Here is a 17,089-nt window from a genome sequence, read left to right on the forward strand (position 1 = left end):
TTGTGGATGCTGGGGCTACAAAGATTAATGTGACATTTTCTTGTTCCCCAAAAGTTTCACATACAGTTAGTCATTCAGGTTGTTACAGTGTGTCACATAAGGTGAAACGTGTACATTCAGCCAACCACGTCGCAGGAACAATGCAACTCTAGCTCAGAGATTTGTGGCCGAGAAGACTTGTGAATCACTTCTAAAGCTAAAATGCTTAAGTACATATTCTCGTGGGACACCTAGTAAGCAATCAATTTATTATAATGTACACCAAGGACATTAACATTTCAAACCATGGTGAGTATTTTGGGAACAATATAAGGTCATATGAGTCTTAAATTTGTAATATCAGTAGTAACTTGAACTTAGGAGTATGACAGCCTGTTTGGAGACCTAGGTCTATTTATTTACATATCTTCCTAATACCACTAAATGACCGAAGATTAGGTAAAGATATAATTAATAACTGTACAGTAAACCTACCTGCATTATTTTTATTATACTTAGTTATGTAATTCAAGTCATCCAAAGCTTCATTAATTTTGTCTTGGAAAAGATAAATGAGATGTCGGTGCCAAAAGGCATTGAGAAACAATGGTTCCAAGAGGATAGCCTAGAAAATATCCGTATAAATTCAATTAGAGTTGATTTACTAAAGGAAAATATCCTAACAAGTTTCTTATTTTTCTTTTTTTTTACTTAACCTTTCTTTCATTTTTTTCCATTGCCATTTATTTCCCTTGAGCAATCCCCTCCCCTGAGCAATCACCACACTGTTGTCCATGTGCATGAGTCCTTTTTCCTTTTTGCTCAAGCTCTGCACCTCCTAACCGACCCCCCACCTAGCTGTCATCTGCTCTCCATCTATGAGTCTGTCTCTGTTTTGTTTGTTAGTTCCGTTTGTTCATTAGATTCCACACAGGAGTGAACACTCAATCCCAATGGCTTTGTTATGTATGATACAAAATAGTACCTCCCAATCAGGCCAACAAAATCTAGTGCTTTTAATATGTATTATTTGAAAATGTCAATAAATACAATTTTACAATTCCAAATGTACACTACAAATTCATTGTTCAAAATTTCAGTCAAAATTATTATATGATCATATGCAAGTATAAATTGTTAACATTGTTACCTTGATTAAATAAAACTTACTTTCTGTAGATCATTCATGGCACTCTGTAATTTTCCCAGTTTCCTGTACAGAGCTCCACGCCTACAATATGGAAATGCAGAATATATTTTCTTATTATTTATTTCTTCAGTCAAGATCTCCACTTCAGATTCGAAATGTTTCATGAGCTCTGGAGGAAGATCACACTGCAAAGAATCACTTAGTTCTAGTTTGGGGGCTTCTTTCACTTCCTTAGCCAAGTCTTTCTGAACACACGTATCAACAACTTTCTCTTTCGTGGCTGTCTTCCGAGGTTTATGCTTAGAGAATATATCAAGAACCCATGTCCGAGTGTCACTGTTTTCTGGAATCCCTCCCATACTTTGGACAAATGTGTCAAAATTTAAAAGTGAAGGTACGCTGGGACATCGTATTGGACGTTCGTACAATGGAACTCTGAGCAAACATTTCTTCTGTCCAGGAAGGATTTCGTGAGACACTGACCTAGTTTTTAAAAGAGTTCTTTTTAATTCATATAAACATAATTATTTTTATCATCAATAAGGCAATTCAGCTACAAACAAAATGACTCTTTCTCTGTTGTGCTTCACAGTCACCCGGAGACTTGTCAAACACAGATTTCCGGTGGATTAGCTGGATTTGGTGGTCACAGTTACCCACATAAATCACAGAGGTAAAACAGTAACCAGGTGATTTTAACTCACAAGGATCTGTGGCAGCAACTAAATGACCCCAAGTCCTTAGAAATGGGATAGAAGGGCAGCCTTGCTAAGGTGCTGTTTGACTTACATCGGTGGGAAAACTCTAGATCTTCTAGATCTTCACAAGCTCTTACCCAGCTCTCAGACCTAAGCCAGTTCACAATCCAAACCCTCTCACTTGACAAGAAGGCCAGAACAGGTCCCACTGAGGAAGTACCCTGCTATGTGGTCTCAGTGTATTATTCAATGAATTATCCTCCAAAACCTTTCAAAGATTTGGGGAAGAGTAAATACCCACATCTTTGGGGGTTTATTAAATACCGGCTATAAACTTATGCTAATCCACAGATACCCACTGTGGATGCCAATGAAACCCATCAATCAAATTAGGGAATTCTGAAGGTTAAGCGGTAGGAGTAATTTTGGCTTAAAAGTACCTAACAGTGGATCTGGTGAGATACAGACCCGTTCTTGGATAATTCCCCTCGTCTCAGAACGTGCAGTAGTAGAGAATCGACTTACTAATAACTACATAAACTATATACTGAGGGAGATAATGACAGTAAAGATCAAGTGGAAATCTCTGGGAAGGCCCCATTTCATCCCATACTGCCATTCACAATAGTGTGCTAAAAGCAATAGCTGATGATCAGGAAAATTACAGATTAGTGACGCTAGGAAAAATATGTCACCTTGTGTCTCTAGAAAACAAATTCTGCCTCTCTTGAGGGTGTAGCGGAGCAAGATGGGCCAAGAAAACCAGGGCTAAAACCACAGATTGGCTTCCAGGTGCAGGCCAAGTTTGAAAGTGTTAATAGTAGGAATCATGATTCCCAGTCAGGGCACATGCCTGGGTTGCAGGCCAGTTCCCAGCAGGGGACTCGCGAGAAGCAACCATACACTGATATTTCTCTCCTCTCCTCCTCTCCTTCCCTTCCCCTCTAAAGATAAATAAATGAAATTTAAAAAAATAGTAGGAATCAAAAATGAATGTGATTAAATCATCTCAAAGGTCTGATATAAAATGGTAAGAAGGATATTGCTGTGTTAACCAAGTTAAGATTAGTGAAAGATCTCAAACTGTAAAATAAAATTTTTAAATATGCTCCATAAACTTATTTAAAAAAACCCAATTATTTCATAGTAACACTGTGGTAAATTAGTCTAAGATTTGGATTAAAGAAAGTAGGAAAGCTATACTAATGTATTATATTAGATCAGACTTCCAGTCAAGATGGAAGCACAGGTAAAAATGACTCACCTTCTCACACAACCACAGCAAAAATTATAACTAGACTACAAAACAAGTTATCACCCAGAATCATCAGAAAACTGAGCTGTATGGAAGTCCAAACACCAAGGAATTAATCCAGATGGACAAGAAACATGGAGATACGTGGAGAAGTACAGATACAAAGACAGGCAGAGAAACACAGAGAGGNGCTTCCAGGTGCAGGCCAAGTTTGAAAGTGTTAATAGTAGGAATCATGATTCCCAGTCAGGGCACATGCCTGGGTTGCAGGCCAGTTCCCAGCAGGGGACTCGTGAGAAGCAACCATACACTGATATTTCTCTCCTCTCCTCCTCTCTTTCCCTTCCCCTCTAAAGATAAATAAATAAAATTTAAAAAAATAGTAGGAATCAAAAATCAATGTGATTAAATCATCTTAAAGGTCTGATATAAAATGGTAAGAAGGATATTGCTGTGTTAACCAAGTTAAGATTAGTGAAAGATCTCAAACTATAAAATAAAATTTTTAAATATGCTCCATAAACTTATTTAAAAAAACAATTATTTCATAGTAACACTGTGGTAAATTAGTCTAAGATTCGGATTAAAGAAAGTAGGAAAGCTATACTAATGTATTATATTAGATCAGACTTCCAGTCAAGATGGAAGCATAGGTAAAAATGACTCACCTTCTCACACAACCACAGCAAAAATTATAACTAGACTACAAAACAAGTATCACCCAGAATCATCAGAAAACTGAGCTGTATGGAAGTCCAAACACCAAGGAATTAATCCAGATGGACAAGAAACATGGAGATACATGGAGAAGTACAGATACAAAGACAGGCAGAGAAACACAGAGAGGTGTGGAGAAGCGGAAACATGGAATGGGTGGTCCCACACCCATGTGTGGTAGATAAAAATGAGGAGGGCTATCTTGGGAATGAGGGATCCCAGTCCCATACCGTATCACCTAGCCCAGGGTTCTAGTGCCTGGAAGAAAAGTCCCTATAACTTCTGGCTATAAAATCTAGTGGGGGGTGGGTCAGTAGAAGAAACTGCAGGATTCTCAGGAGTCTCCTCTTAAAGGGCCCACAACACACTTAGGACTTACACAGACTCACTCCCTCTGGGCATCAGCACCAGGGCAACAGCAGGAAAGGTGCCAGTGACATATGGGGAAAACTGAAGTGTCCAGCAACAGGGCGAGTGCCAGGGGAAAACATCCTCCGAGACAATGCCAGGAAGTGGCAGTCACCTCTCTGAGCCCTCCTGACCACACAGCCACAGAGCAGTGAAGCAGGTTGCCCTGCCCTGCTGATTACTTAAAGCTCTGCCTCATCCAACTCACTGGTACACTTTTCTACAACAGGCCACACTACTAAGGCAGGGAGTCACAGTAGCTCTCCCTGATACACAGAAACAAACAGAGAGAGGGTGCCAAAATGAGGAGAAATAGAAATTCAGCCCAAATGAAAAAGCAAAACAAAACTCCAGAAAAAGAACTAAAGGAAATGGAGATAAGCAACCTATCAGACGGCAGAGTTCAAAACACTGGTTATAAAGATGCTCAAGGAACTCAGTGGGTACTCCAACAGTATAAAAATGACCCAATCAGAAATGAAGGAGACAATTGAAATAAAGAACAATTTGCAGGGAATCAACAGTGGAGTAGATGAAGCTGAGAATAAAAATAAATGACTTGGAACTTAAGAAAGAAAAAAGCATTCAATGAGAACAGCAAGAAGAGAAAAGATGATGAGAGGCTAAGGAGCCTCTAGTACAACTTCAAACATACCAACACTTGAATCATAGGGGTGCCGGGAGGAGAAGAAAGGAACAAGAAATTGAAAACCCATTTGAAAAAATGATGACAGAAATTCTTTAATTTGGTGAAGGAAATAAAACATACAACCCCAGGCAACACAGAGAGCCCCAAACTAGGTGGACCCAAAGAGGAATACACCAAGACACATCATAATTAAATTACCCAACATTAAAGATATGAGGAGAAAAAGAGAGAGTTACCTACAAAGGAATTCCCATAAGATTGTCAGCTGATTTCTCAAAAGAAACTCTGAAGGCTAGAAGGGACTGGCAAGAAGTATGCAAAGTGATGAAAAGCTAGGACTTACAACCTAGCTTACTCTATCCAACAAAGTTATCATTTAGAACTGAAGGGCAGATAAAATGCTTCCCAGACAAGGTCAAGCTAAAGGAGTTCATCACCCCCACACCATTATTATATGAAATGTTAAAGGGACCTATTCAAGAAAAATGAGAAGATCATAACTATGAACATTAAAATGGCAATAAATTCACAACTATCAACAATTGAATCTAAACAACAAACTAAGCAAAACAGAAACAAAATCATAGACACAGAGATCATTTGGAGGGTTATCAGTTAGGAGTGGGAAAGGGGAGACTGGAAGGAAATGTACAGGAATTAAAAAGTACAAATTGGTACATACAAAATAGACAGGGGGTGTTAAGAACAGTATAGAAAATGGAGAAGCCAAAGAATTTACAGGCATGACCCATGGACATGTATTAAGGTGGGTATTGCTGGAGAGAATATGAGGTACTGGGTGGAGGAGAGCAAAGGGGGAAAATTGGAACAACTATATTAGCATAATAAACAATATATATTTTAAAAAAATAAGTAGCAAAAATGGTTTTTCAGAGTAGGGACTTGATTGAGAGAGCCCAGGCTGCCTTCTGCTTACTGGCATGGTTTAAAACAAACAAACTTAAAAAAAAAATCAGTACTCCCACAGTTTGTTTATTGCCTCAACCTCATCCTATGGTTCTCACACCTCTTGGCAGTCTATACAAATTTCAGCTTCACTTATTAAAAAGCACATAAATCTCTTTAAATGGATAATTTTATAATCAAAATGATAAAGGGACAGGAAGCAGTGAAACATCCCCCGAAGCAGTGTTGAATCTGCTTGTGTCCTCTATAGAGACAGAAGTCACCTCAGTCATGGCCAAAATGGTGCTGTGGGTATTTTTCCTGGGATGGTGACGATTCACAACACTTTGAAACAAGCAAATGTATTGGAATCTTCTGATTCTGATCTAAGACATTTGTCAACTTAGAAAAACCGACCCAAAGTTTTCTAAAGATGACCTAACAAAAAAGCTTCCAGGCATATTTGTTGCAGGGGGGACTTCAGTACAGGCCGTGTGCAGAGAACTCAGTCTAGAATGGCATTCTCCCCTCGGCCTGGTCTCTACCGTACTCTGTCGCTTACACTTTCCTTAGAGTTACTCCCCATTCTCCCAGTCTTCTAAGGGACAATGAGTCGCCACAATAATGTATAATTAACTTTTTCAGAACCAGCAAGTCTTTATAACAATAAAGTGAACAAAACATTTATGACTCTCTTATCACCAGAAAAGTCTTTTCTAAAAAACGTAAGTTTAACGAATTCCTGACTGTCATTTGAATCTATTGAAAGAGAACAAAGCTCAGGGCTTTGGGAAACTATTTTGACAGCTCTTGAGTCGTAAGAAGTTCTGTCCTGAACACTAAACTACTAACATGCCTGGATCTTCAGTAGCTTTTATTTCAGGCCCCTCCACATTTTTAAGCATGCTAGATACTATTACCTCCAAGTAAGAAGAAAAATTCTCTCTTTGTATTGATCTCTGAGTTAGGGCTCATAACATACAAAAACCGGTGTCTATCTGGTTTTGTTACTCATTTCAACAGTTTAAAAAAGCAGTCAACTATTTTGACTTTTGAATGGGTGATATTTGCTTGGAACAGAGGTTGGGTCCTAAATCATTGCAAAAAATAACTTAGTAGAGTTTATTTCTTTCCATTAAAAGATTTTATATAGCCACCAAATTGATTTAGTTTTACTTCTTGTCCTTATATTAGCCACACCTTCAATGAGTGAATTATAAAATTAAGACCAAAACCACAATGCATTTTATAAACTATAACAATTGTTGGTTAAACAAGACCTTTTTAGAATATTTGGAGGCTTGGATAACTCTTGCAACACAAATGGAAGTTTACTGAATTTCTGTCCTTTCTTCCATTTCAGCTTCTTTTTCTTGGGATAAACAATGTAACTGATACCAGCTTTTCTGGATGCTTCAATGAGAGAAAAAGACAGATCTCTTAGGCGATTGTCCTGAATGATGTCTAAGATGGTATCTATGTTTCCTTTCGCAGAAGTGGCTTTCTCAGTTGCATTTTGCTCTATCATCTGATGACGCTCCAACTCCTTTGCTTTCTGAAACATCACCTCTCTTATAGTGCTTTGCACGTCATCCTTAATCTCTAACAGAGCTGTGGTCGCCTCCTTCCTCAATTCAGTTAAAGAGTTTACTCTCTTATTAATGAGAAAACAAAGAGGTAGAAAAAAATAAAATCAATTTAGTTGCTATACATTTAAAATTCATTCAATTACAAGTAAAGTAGTTTGGCCATTATTGAAAACATTTTGTATCATGTATTCTTAATGTTTTTTCAAAAGCCAGTTAATACCCCTGGCTGGTGTAGCTCAGTGGATTGAGCGTGGCCTGTGAACCAAAGGATTGCAGTTCGATTCCCAGTCAGGGCACATGCCTGGGTTGCGGGCGAGTTCCCAGTGGGGATGCACAAGAGGCAACCATACATTGATGTTTCTCTCCCTCTCTCCTTCCCTTCCCCTCTAAAGATAAATAAATAAATCTTTTTTAAAAAGCCAGTCAATAAAGTTTAAATGGGGATATAATGTGCAGCACTATAGTATAAAATACTGTCTTGTACATTTAAAAGTTACTAAGAGAGTAGATCTTAAAAATTCTCATCCCAAGAAAATAATGTGTAACTATGGGGTGATGGATAACAACTTACTGTCCATTTCACAATGCATACAAATATCAAAGCATTATGTTGTACACCTGAAATTAATACAATGTTATGTGTCAATTGTATGTCAATAAAATAAATGTAAAAAATAGTGTCAGTGTACAGGGATACAAAACAGAGAGATCAGTGAGTCAATAAGAAAGGAGAATGTCAGAAATGAAAAAAAGAAACAGGCTAAAGTTAGGCAGGTTGAAAGCAAATTAGAAGAAATTAGCATGGAGAATCAAGGAAGTTGACTGTCAGATATTTGGGGGGAAATAAAACACCTGGGAGCTAGGTGTCACTGCCACTGAAGGTGAGACCCAGCCGCTCAATGACGGTGGTGGACTCTTGGTAAAGAGTGAAGTATTTTTCTTGGTACAAGGAGGTGGGGATCTAAGCACTAGCTCTGCTGTTCATCACTCTCTGACCTTCACTTTTCATGTGTAACACAAGAATTGTATCTGTCTCACTCTCCTTCTCATTGGGGTATTATGAAGCCCAAAATCAAACTGAAATAGTGTTCATAAAAAACACTTTAACCTGTTTGGTGTAGCTCAGTGGATTGAACATGGGACTGTGAACCACAGAATCGTGGTTCCATTCCCAGTCAGGGCAGGTGCCTGGGTTGCAGGCCAGTTCCCAGCAGGGGACTCACGAGAGGCAACCACACATTGATATTTCTCTCCCTCTCTTCTTCCCTTCCCCTCTAAAGATAAATAAATAAAATCTTAAAGAAATGCTTTAAAACTGTGAACACAATGCAACTGTGGGTCAATATTGTGAGTGACTTGATTCGTAATATAACAGGTAAACTATAACTATAAGACATTTCAAAGCGCTGTTGAAAATCTTAACTTGGAACCACCAACCATAATCATACATTAGCTACCAAACACACACTTATATCAAAACTTACAGTCAACTCTGGAAGAATCAACTGACTACCTATTTCATGAAAGTAAACAGAAAAAGCACAGATTTGGAATATTAATAGTGAGATAAAGATTTCTTTTGAATAATAAAAACTGAAAAATTATCATACCTTTAATTTTGGAGATTGTATGCCGCAAAATTTTTGGATATTACTAACTGATGAAGATTTTCTGGGGAAAAAAAACTGAAATAATAAAATGATAATTATACATTGACTGTAGATACTATGTGGTAAACTAAAATAAGACAGTTGACGATTGATAACTTAAGGTAAATTTACCAAGTGCAGAGAGACTGATTAAAGTACAGGTTCTTACTGATTCTGAAGTCATGGAACTCACAGAGAAGAGCAGAACTTTAAATCCTCCATGAATTTCGAAATTATTTTTTTAAGTTACCTAGTTAGTCCCACTATGTGGCAGGTGCCATCCTGCGAAGCTTTCCGGGTAATGTATGGGGCACAGATTGTGTGAATGTGCACAGATATGCTGAGCCATTCAGCCTCTTAGCCCTGGGGGTGTGATCTTGGAACCTGGAGCAGCCACTGTCCCCCGAACAGTCACCCCTACTCACGTGTAACCTTGACCTTCTACTCCATAGTCCTACACAAGAGTCATCACTTACTATGAGAGTTATTACATTAAAAGAATCAAGAGGTATTTCAGTATGTTCCACATCCTCGACCAGTATAACGGTGTAAAGAGACATAAAGAAATAACTATAATCCCAAGTGACTATGGCAACGACTATAAACATGGCATAAATTGGGTGTGAAGGGACCCAGGAGAGGGAGAGGTTAACTCTAAACAGGAAAGAACCTGAACAGACTGGCTTGAAGAGGTAGCATCAGGTTGGCCTATGAAAGGCAGTGACATTTCTATGGACTGAGAGGGGACTGAGAACACCCCAGGCCGATGGAAGAGCCTAAACCAGGGCCTAGAAGGGTCAGAGTGCTGGGATTATGGTTCCTAAAGACTCTGGTGCAGTCAGAGGCTATACGGAGGCAGAAGAATAATGGGAAGTAGGATAGGAAATATAGTTGAGGCCAGGTTACGAGAGTTAAGCACTCTGGCTTTATGCGGCAGGTGAAGTTATTCAGATTGTTCAGACCTATGTGACATAATCCCACCTGTGTTTTAAGAATATAGCTAGGGTCAGGAAGGAGGAAGGACTGGAAGAAGCAGCTACCAAAAATGAGAACTACCTGACAGGTTGGTGTAGGTAATGCTACTAAGGTAGTCTAGGAAGTGCAAATGGCATTTCAGACTAGAAAGTGTCATTCGTTGGTTTAGCTGTTTTGCATGTGATGCTTGCTGCTCTAGCTGCTATGAATAAAACAATGAACAAGAATGATATGACTCCAGGCTGGTGAGGACTATGAAGATCAAACATGCAATAGGAGAAATATTTAGGAAGTACTAAAGGAAAAATAGCAAGAAAGTCATCTATATTAAATATAAACATTATCCTCTCCAAAAAAAGTATTACTTGACTGTGTGGGAAGAGGCATGAACTTGGTTAGCTGACTAGACTAGGGACTTGGTTGTCCCAGGGAACCAAGACTCTGTACTGGGGAGCGCTCAGCACCCCAAGGCGGCATCAAAGGGGAGCAGAGCTCTAAGGCAATCATGTGAGAAGAACAACTGTTTCTTGTTTGTCCCTATAACATTCAGGACACTTATTAGATCAACATATACATTTTCTGCTTTTCTTCTTTTCTCTATCACTATCTCTTTTCTTCCTGATTGTGTTTATTATTTAATTTGTTTTTTTTGGATACACTGTAATGATAAAGATGATCATGAGTCTAATAGCCATTTAAAAAACTCAGGTTTACCTTGTTTCATGACCAGGAGCAATTCCCCCATTATAAAAAGATTTATACACATATTCCTCCGATCTTTTAAGACCAAGAAGTGTTAAATGAGTACAAAACCAGAAATTTTAGAAATTGCAGAAAAACTCACAGCAGATTTCTGCTATTGATCAGTAAATAACATCTTTGGAGTGTCATAAAAACAACACATTTTAAAAAGAGGAGCCGTGTCATCGGCGACGATACCAGTGCATGTTTTAAGGCATTTCCTGGACTGAGGAAACACCAATAAACAATTTCCAAAATTTCTAGATACAACACCTGAGCTGTAGACAGAAAAAGTAACCAACTTATAATTCAGAATAAAAATTATACATACCCTATGACTTCCGCTGAGCTGATTTAAAGCAATGATGTTTTCCTTGCTTTCAGGTGAAATTTTCTCAATTAAAATTCTGCTTGTTTGAATACTCTGTGGTTAAAAAAAAGAGTCTTGAATTAATAGCGAAATACTTTGAAAAGCCTATGCCCACTGTTACTTTACAGGACAACATTATTCACAGAAATGTATGGAAAGGGCAGAACTGCAGGAAACATTCACCAGAGATGCATCAAAGTCCCGCTACAACCTTAGTATTTGACCAAAACCCTCAATCCAGCTTGAGCCCTGGCAGTTAGTCAGTAGGTAGATACATCCACATTATCTCTGGCATCTTTAATCTTAGCAGCCGTCAACGGTCCTATGATCTCATGGGTCAGCATGGAATCTATGCCACGTGGCAACATCAGGATTATGAATGAAACATACCATTTGGATGATTGTCACTGCCACTATTCACTGTAAAGCACAAATAAGCATTTTAAATGTTAAATGAAATAAAAATCTCCTTATAAGTCTAACACTATCAGTGCACTGTTGGATGTGTGTTTTTTGTTGTGTGGGTAAAGTGCTGCAATGACCATAATTATTATTGTTTAAAGATTTTATTTATTTATTTTTAGACAGAAGGGAGGGGAAGGAGAAAGAGAGGGAGAGAAACATCAGCGTGTGGTTGCCTCTTGTGCCCCCTACTGGGGACCTGGCCCCCAACCCAGACATGTGCCCTGGCTAGGAATCAAACCAGCAACGCTTTGGTTTGAAAGCCCGAGCTCAATCCACTGAGCCAAACCAGCTAGGGTTGATTGTAGTTGTTATCAAATGTGCTACTTCTCTATCCTGAATCATATCTAAGTTAGAGAGCCTGGTGGATTCATGATGAAATAAATTATGCTACCACCTAGTTTGCTGAAAGTCTCAACTTCAAAATTTCAAATTCAAAATTTTTTTATTCAATAGAAAATCAGCTTTACAAAGTATCATGAATTATCACTGAGAATGAAACAGATATGGAGAAGACTATGGGTAATTTAGGAATCACCAGCATTATTTATTTTTGTCCATCCTCTTCTGTTGTATTTTTAGAAAGTAGCTAGAGCACAATGTAAAAAAATTACCAGGCATATAGCAAAAAGAGGCTTTGTCAATTTCATCATTATTTTCAAAACCAAACTCTGAGGCACACAAGAAATCTTGGAACTCTTTTGTCATATGCTTACACAAAACTTTCAAATATGATACAATGGTATCAATTACATATTTTAAAGAATGCTTTTAACAATAACAGGGACACAAATCTTAATACAGCAGGTCCTCAAATAACATTTTATAACATAGGAACTTAACTATGTTTGTATCAGTTAGCCTATGGTAATTTGGTTTTGTAATATTCCATTTTACTTAAAGTCACAGAAATTATCCATGATGTTAAGTGAGGATTTACTGTACTATATTTCACAGACCTTAAAATAGCAGACTTTGCTAACAATTGATGACAGCTTTTTAAAAGAGAACATGCTTCTTCACATGTTGGAATATGCCAAGATACGGCCCAAACTAATTTGCTTGATAGGGCAATTACAGTATTGCTTAAATGATATTCGATATAAAAATTTTCCTGCTTCACTCCAAGGATATTGCAGAAATTGGTTATGCATGCAATCAAAGTTAGGATGCAGGTAAAAATGAAAACAGTTTTGCTACCAAAAAACATCAATTATGACTTCTGCTTCTAATTATGGCGTTAAGTAATTCTGCTGAGGACAACGAAGAAAGCTACATGTAATGCGAAAAACAATCATTATCTGTTAAGCATCAAAGACCTAACAAGATAATGAAGAAACACTAGGCCAAAATCTAAGAAAAGGCAAGAACCAAATAAGTCAAATCCAGTATTTGAAGATAATTTTATTCTCAGGATGTTTACTAACACAGCTGCAAATCTGACATGGAAATATGCAACTTCTTGGGGCAAGTGTGACAGAAATTGAGAACCAGAATCTACCTGATGCACCTGAGGTGTGAAGCCTGACTGTGTGTGTGTGTGTGTGTGTGAATACATATATATATACCAACATATATATGTGTGTAAATATTTAAAATATACAATTGTTGAAGGCTACAAGGATATTACAGGAGTACCCACTCAGATTAAGAGTTAATACAAGAAAATATTTGTGTGGACTTTCAGCTGGTGCCCTGTCATGAAGGAGGTCAGAGAAAAATCAAGCCTCAGCCTCATACTAAGGCTCTCCTTAAATGGTAAATATCCCACGTTCTGAGAAAAAAGTTTCCCTGGAGAAAGAAACCACCATTCTAGATCTCAAATGCTTCCTAAAACTACAGTGGTAGCTTAAATACAGTGGTAAGATTTAAAGTAAATGAGTACACAAAGAAACAAAATAACCACAAAATAGCAGATTTGGAGGAAAAAATTAAAATTCTACAAAAAATACAAAGCCAAATTTAAAAACACGGTAAACACGTTTAACAGTGTATTAGACACAAATGAAGAAAAAAATGTATGAACCTGAACTACATGATCTATCAAAAACATCGTCAGGAGCCCAATATCAGGAGGACAAGAAAGAGCTAGCCCTGGCCAGGTGGTTCATCTGGTTGGAGCATTGTACCACACACCGAAAGGTTGCGGTTCCATCCCTGGTCAGGGCAAATACCTTGGCTGTGAGTTCAGGGAGGCTGCCAAAATAAAGAGACGAAGAAACACAGCCCAACCAACAAAAGAGCAAAATATAACCAAAGACACTGAAATTGAGAACAGGCTGACAGAGTCCAGAGGGGAAAGGAGAGAGGGGAGAGAATTTCAGGGGAAAAGGGAAAGGGTTTACAGGAACAAGTATAAAAGACACATGAACAAAAACTAGGGGGGTGAAAATGGGAGGGAGGGAGGGAAGGACTGGCAGGTGGGCTGGGATAGGAGTAAAAGGCAGAAAATTGTACTTGAACAATGAAAATTAAAAAAGAAGAAGAAAGAAACAACCCAGATGAAAGAACAGAACACAGTGAAATTTAAATCCAAGACCATTTGATTGCAAAGCCTGTGCTCTGCTTTGTGCTGCCACAACAAAAGAAATGGTCGGCACCTACACTGTCATTGAACTAACAGATACTATTGGGACATCTGGTATACCACAAAGTAAGTATAATAAATGTCATGAAACTGGTATTCTAAAGACTACAGTGCTTCATGTTAATAAGGATTGAGAATAAAATTTAAACAAAATAATTTCCATCAGTTTTTAAAAAAGCACTTTCCCACATAAGTTGTATGTGAGATACTGAAAACTATCATCAAAATTATTTAGAAAATAAATGAATACACTACAAGTAAAAACTTATGAAATGAAGTCAAAGTCTTACACTGAGACAACTCATGAATTATGTATACTAATTAAAGAGAAGAAGTATAAAGAAATTGAATTTTCAATTCAAGAAATTAGAAAAATACCCAAATACAAATGTTAACCTTCTATGGAAAGCAGGAAACCAATAACCAAAAAAATTTTTCAAAGAGAAATAACAAAAATTCAGAGGAGCAAAAATTGAGTTAATACTTAAACCAAAAGTTTTTTGGTCAAAAATGCCACCATTTGGCCACATTTGTTTTTCTGGCCCTATGACCATGATAGCTAACAGCTAGGTGCTCATACATCACAACCCTTGCTAAAAAAAAGTTAAAGAGATGGTTTTATACTGATGAGAGTATAATAAGTAGTTGGACAAATAGAAAGAATTTGCAAGCAAAAACATATGAGTAAAGACAAAAAATACGCTAGTTTCTAAAAAAAATTCTATTCTAGTGAAGAAAAAATCTCAAACAAAAAATCCATTACAAATAGGTAACAAATTATGCAGCATTGGGAATGGAGATTAAAACCGAAGACAGAATATATACAAATGCTGCATACAGCACAGATCTGATTAAATAAATAGTTGTCTGTAAGGATATATATCTAATTAACTTAAGAAGAAATGTAAAACATGAATAACCCTTGAATTAGAAAATGAGTTTTGTTTGTCGATCACCTTTCCAGGCAGTGAATTCTTCCACATTTTTAAGGTGATTTCTATGCCATATCAATTTAAAAAAAAAAAAAAGATGAGCTGCTACTCAATGTATGTTACGGAGCAAGACATACCCTGACAGAAGAATTTAACGAAGGGAAAAAATACACTACACATAGGTTTCACTCACAAGTATATTTTAAAAAAGAAATGATTGCCTAACATATTTCAACACACTATTTAAGAATAATACACCATGACCAAGGAATCCAAGATATGTCAGGATGTTTTAATAGTAACATTCTTAACATGTAGTAACAACAGGTCAGATATGACTGTGACCCCATCCCTGCCTTGGCTGGAGAGAAGCTAAGAGATAAACTAATGACCTTGTTTCAGCAACAGATATAAACAGAATTTCATTAATTTAATCTTACCTTTGATTCTATTACATTATTATTCTGTGATGCTTTCCCTGTGATTTCCTTAACTATCTTGTTTGATCCTTTTCTGTTTTGTTTTAGTAAGCTGCCTAAAATTTTATGCAATTAAAATAACCCAAAATGCTCTTAAAAACTTATGCACAATGATGTTCATCACACAATTTAAGAGGAAAAAATAAGGAAAGAAAGAGGGAATAAAAGAGAAAAAAAGAAGAAGGAAGAGGAAGAATGTTTAAGAATGAAAGAAAATGGACCAAAAACTGAGCAGTAATTGTCCCAAGGAAAAAAAAAGATAATTTTGGTTTTTTTCTCTTGATTCTCATTTTTAAAATAATTGGTGTAACAAAATTAGAGCAAGCAAATACTCTTTACAAGAAAAATTAATAATTATATTGGATAGTAGTAAAAATTTTATTTTAACTGTTGTTCAAGTACAGTTTTCTGTCTTTTACTCCCATCCCAGCCCACCCTTGCAGCCCTCCCCACGTCCTTCCCATCTCTACCTCCCCCTAGTGTTTGTCCATGTGTCCTTTATACTTGTTCCTGTAAACCCTTCCCCTTTTCCCCTGAAAATTTTTTAACATTAGGTAAACTAAAAATGTACTTTTGAAAGCAAATGAGAATACCATAAAGATCTAAACAACCCAAGTACTTTTATGGCCTGGAACCACAGTCAAACAAAATATCCTTTCAAAAAGATAATTTGACTGGCTAAACTAACATGGATAAGTACAAAATATTTTAGAAATATATATAAATATAATACATGTGTATACATATACATATACATGCTTAAGGATTTATAAGTATGTAAGTATATGTGCGCATGTACACATATATAATATGTATCATAAAATTTTTATAGTACCATTTAATCATTCTTAATTATGGCAATAGTTGTATAGCAAATTACGTAACAACTGTCCAGTAAAAATTAATATAATAATCAATTATACAATTTAATTATTAAACAACAACAATAGAAAAAACTCATTTAGGATATTACCTCATATTTTGGATATAGTGTTTCCTTCATGACAGATACTGGAACACAGAATTTGGATGAATTTGGATTCCAAAACAACTTTGTAAATCCTGGATAAGCTGACACCTTTGAAAATAACATATAAGGCTATTAGAAACTAACAAATGATCATTCCCTAGGGTAAAAACCCAAGCTCATCTCAAAATCATTATCTAGTTGCCCAGAAAGCAAGGCGATGGATTCCATAGCCTCTGAAAGTCTTGGGAAACTTTTCACACCCATCATATTCGCAAAATGTAAAGCTGGCAATTTCATGTGGTGCCAAGAAGCAGGGGAAATTAGTAGAACTGCACCACAGTGGAGGCAAACCGACCATTTGTATTAAAATAGGACCTGTGCATGCCCTGAGTGACCCAACAATTTTACTCCTACCTATATAGTCTAAGGAAATTCTTACACATGTGCATAAAGCCATATGTACAGGGGTGTTTACACTGCATCTGAAATAACAAAAAACAAAGCCCAATCTCAATGCCCATTAACAGAAAAGCTGATGACTAAAAAGTGGTATATTCGTAGAACTAAACAGTA

At 37.0% G+C, this 17,089-nt stretch overlaps 1 protein-coding gene across 7 annotated transcripts in view; it reads right to left on the reverse strand.

Annotated features, from left to right (window-relative positions):
* TTC6 (tetratricopeptide repeat domain 6) overlaps positions 1-17,089 on the reverse strand; it is a 234,787-nt gene that overhangs the window by 61,081 nt on the left and 156,617 nt on the right. For 5 of the 7 annotated variants that reach the window (XM_037056413.1, XM_037056417.1, XM_037056414.1 and 2 more), the window contains 6 exons: positions 16,520-16,624; positions 11,048-11,140; positions 8,962-9,036; positions 7,043-7,416; positions 1,150-1,612; positions 475-604 (listed from right to left, as the gene is read on the reverse strand). In XM_037056413.1, the coding sequence (XP_036912308.1) occupies positions 475-604; positions 1,150-1,612; positions 7,043-7,416; positions 8,962-9,036; positions 11,048-11,140; positions 16,520-16,624 (1,240 nt within the window). Of the gene's footprint in view, positions 1-474; positions 605-1,149; positions 1,613-7,042; positions 7,417-8,961; positions 9,037-11,047; positions 11,141-13,574; positions 13,835-16,519; positions 16,625-17,089 lie in introns of those variants that run through there. The other 2 variants (XM_037056419.1, XM_037056416.1) reach the window with 2 other exon arrangements.

Source organism: Sturnira hondurensis, unplaced genomic scaffold, assembly GCF_014824575.4.
Source record: "Sturnira hondurensis isolate 20B ecotype Veracruz unplaced genomic scaffold, ASM1482457v3 Scaffold0008948, whole genome shotgun sequence".
In the NCBI taxonomy this organism is placed as follows: Eukaryota; Metazoa; Chordata; class Mammalia; order Chiroptera; family Phyllostomidae; genus Sturnira; species Sturnira hondurensis.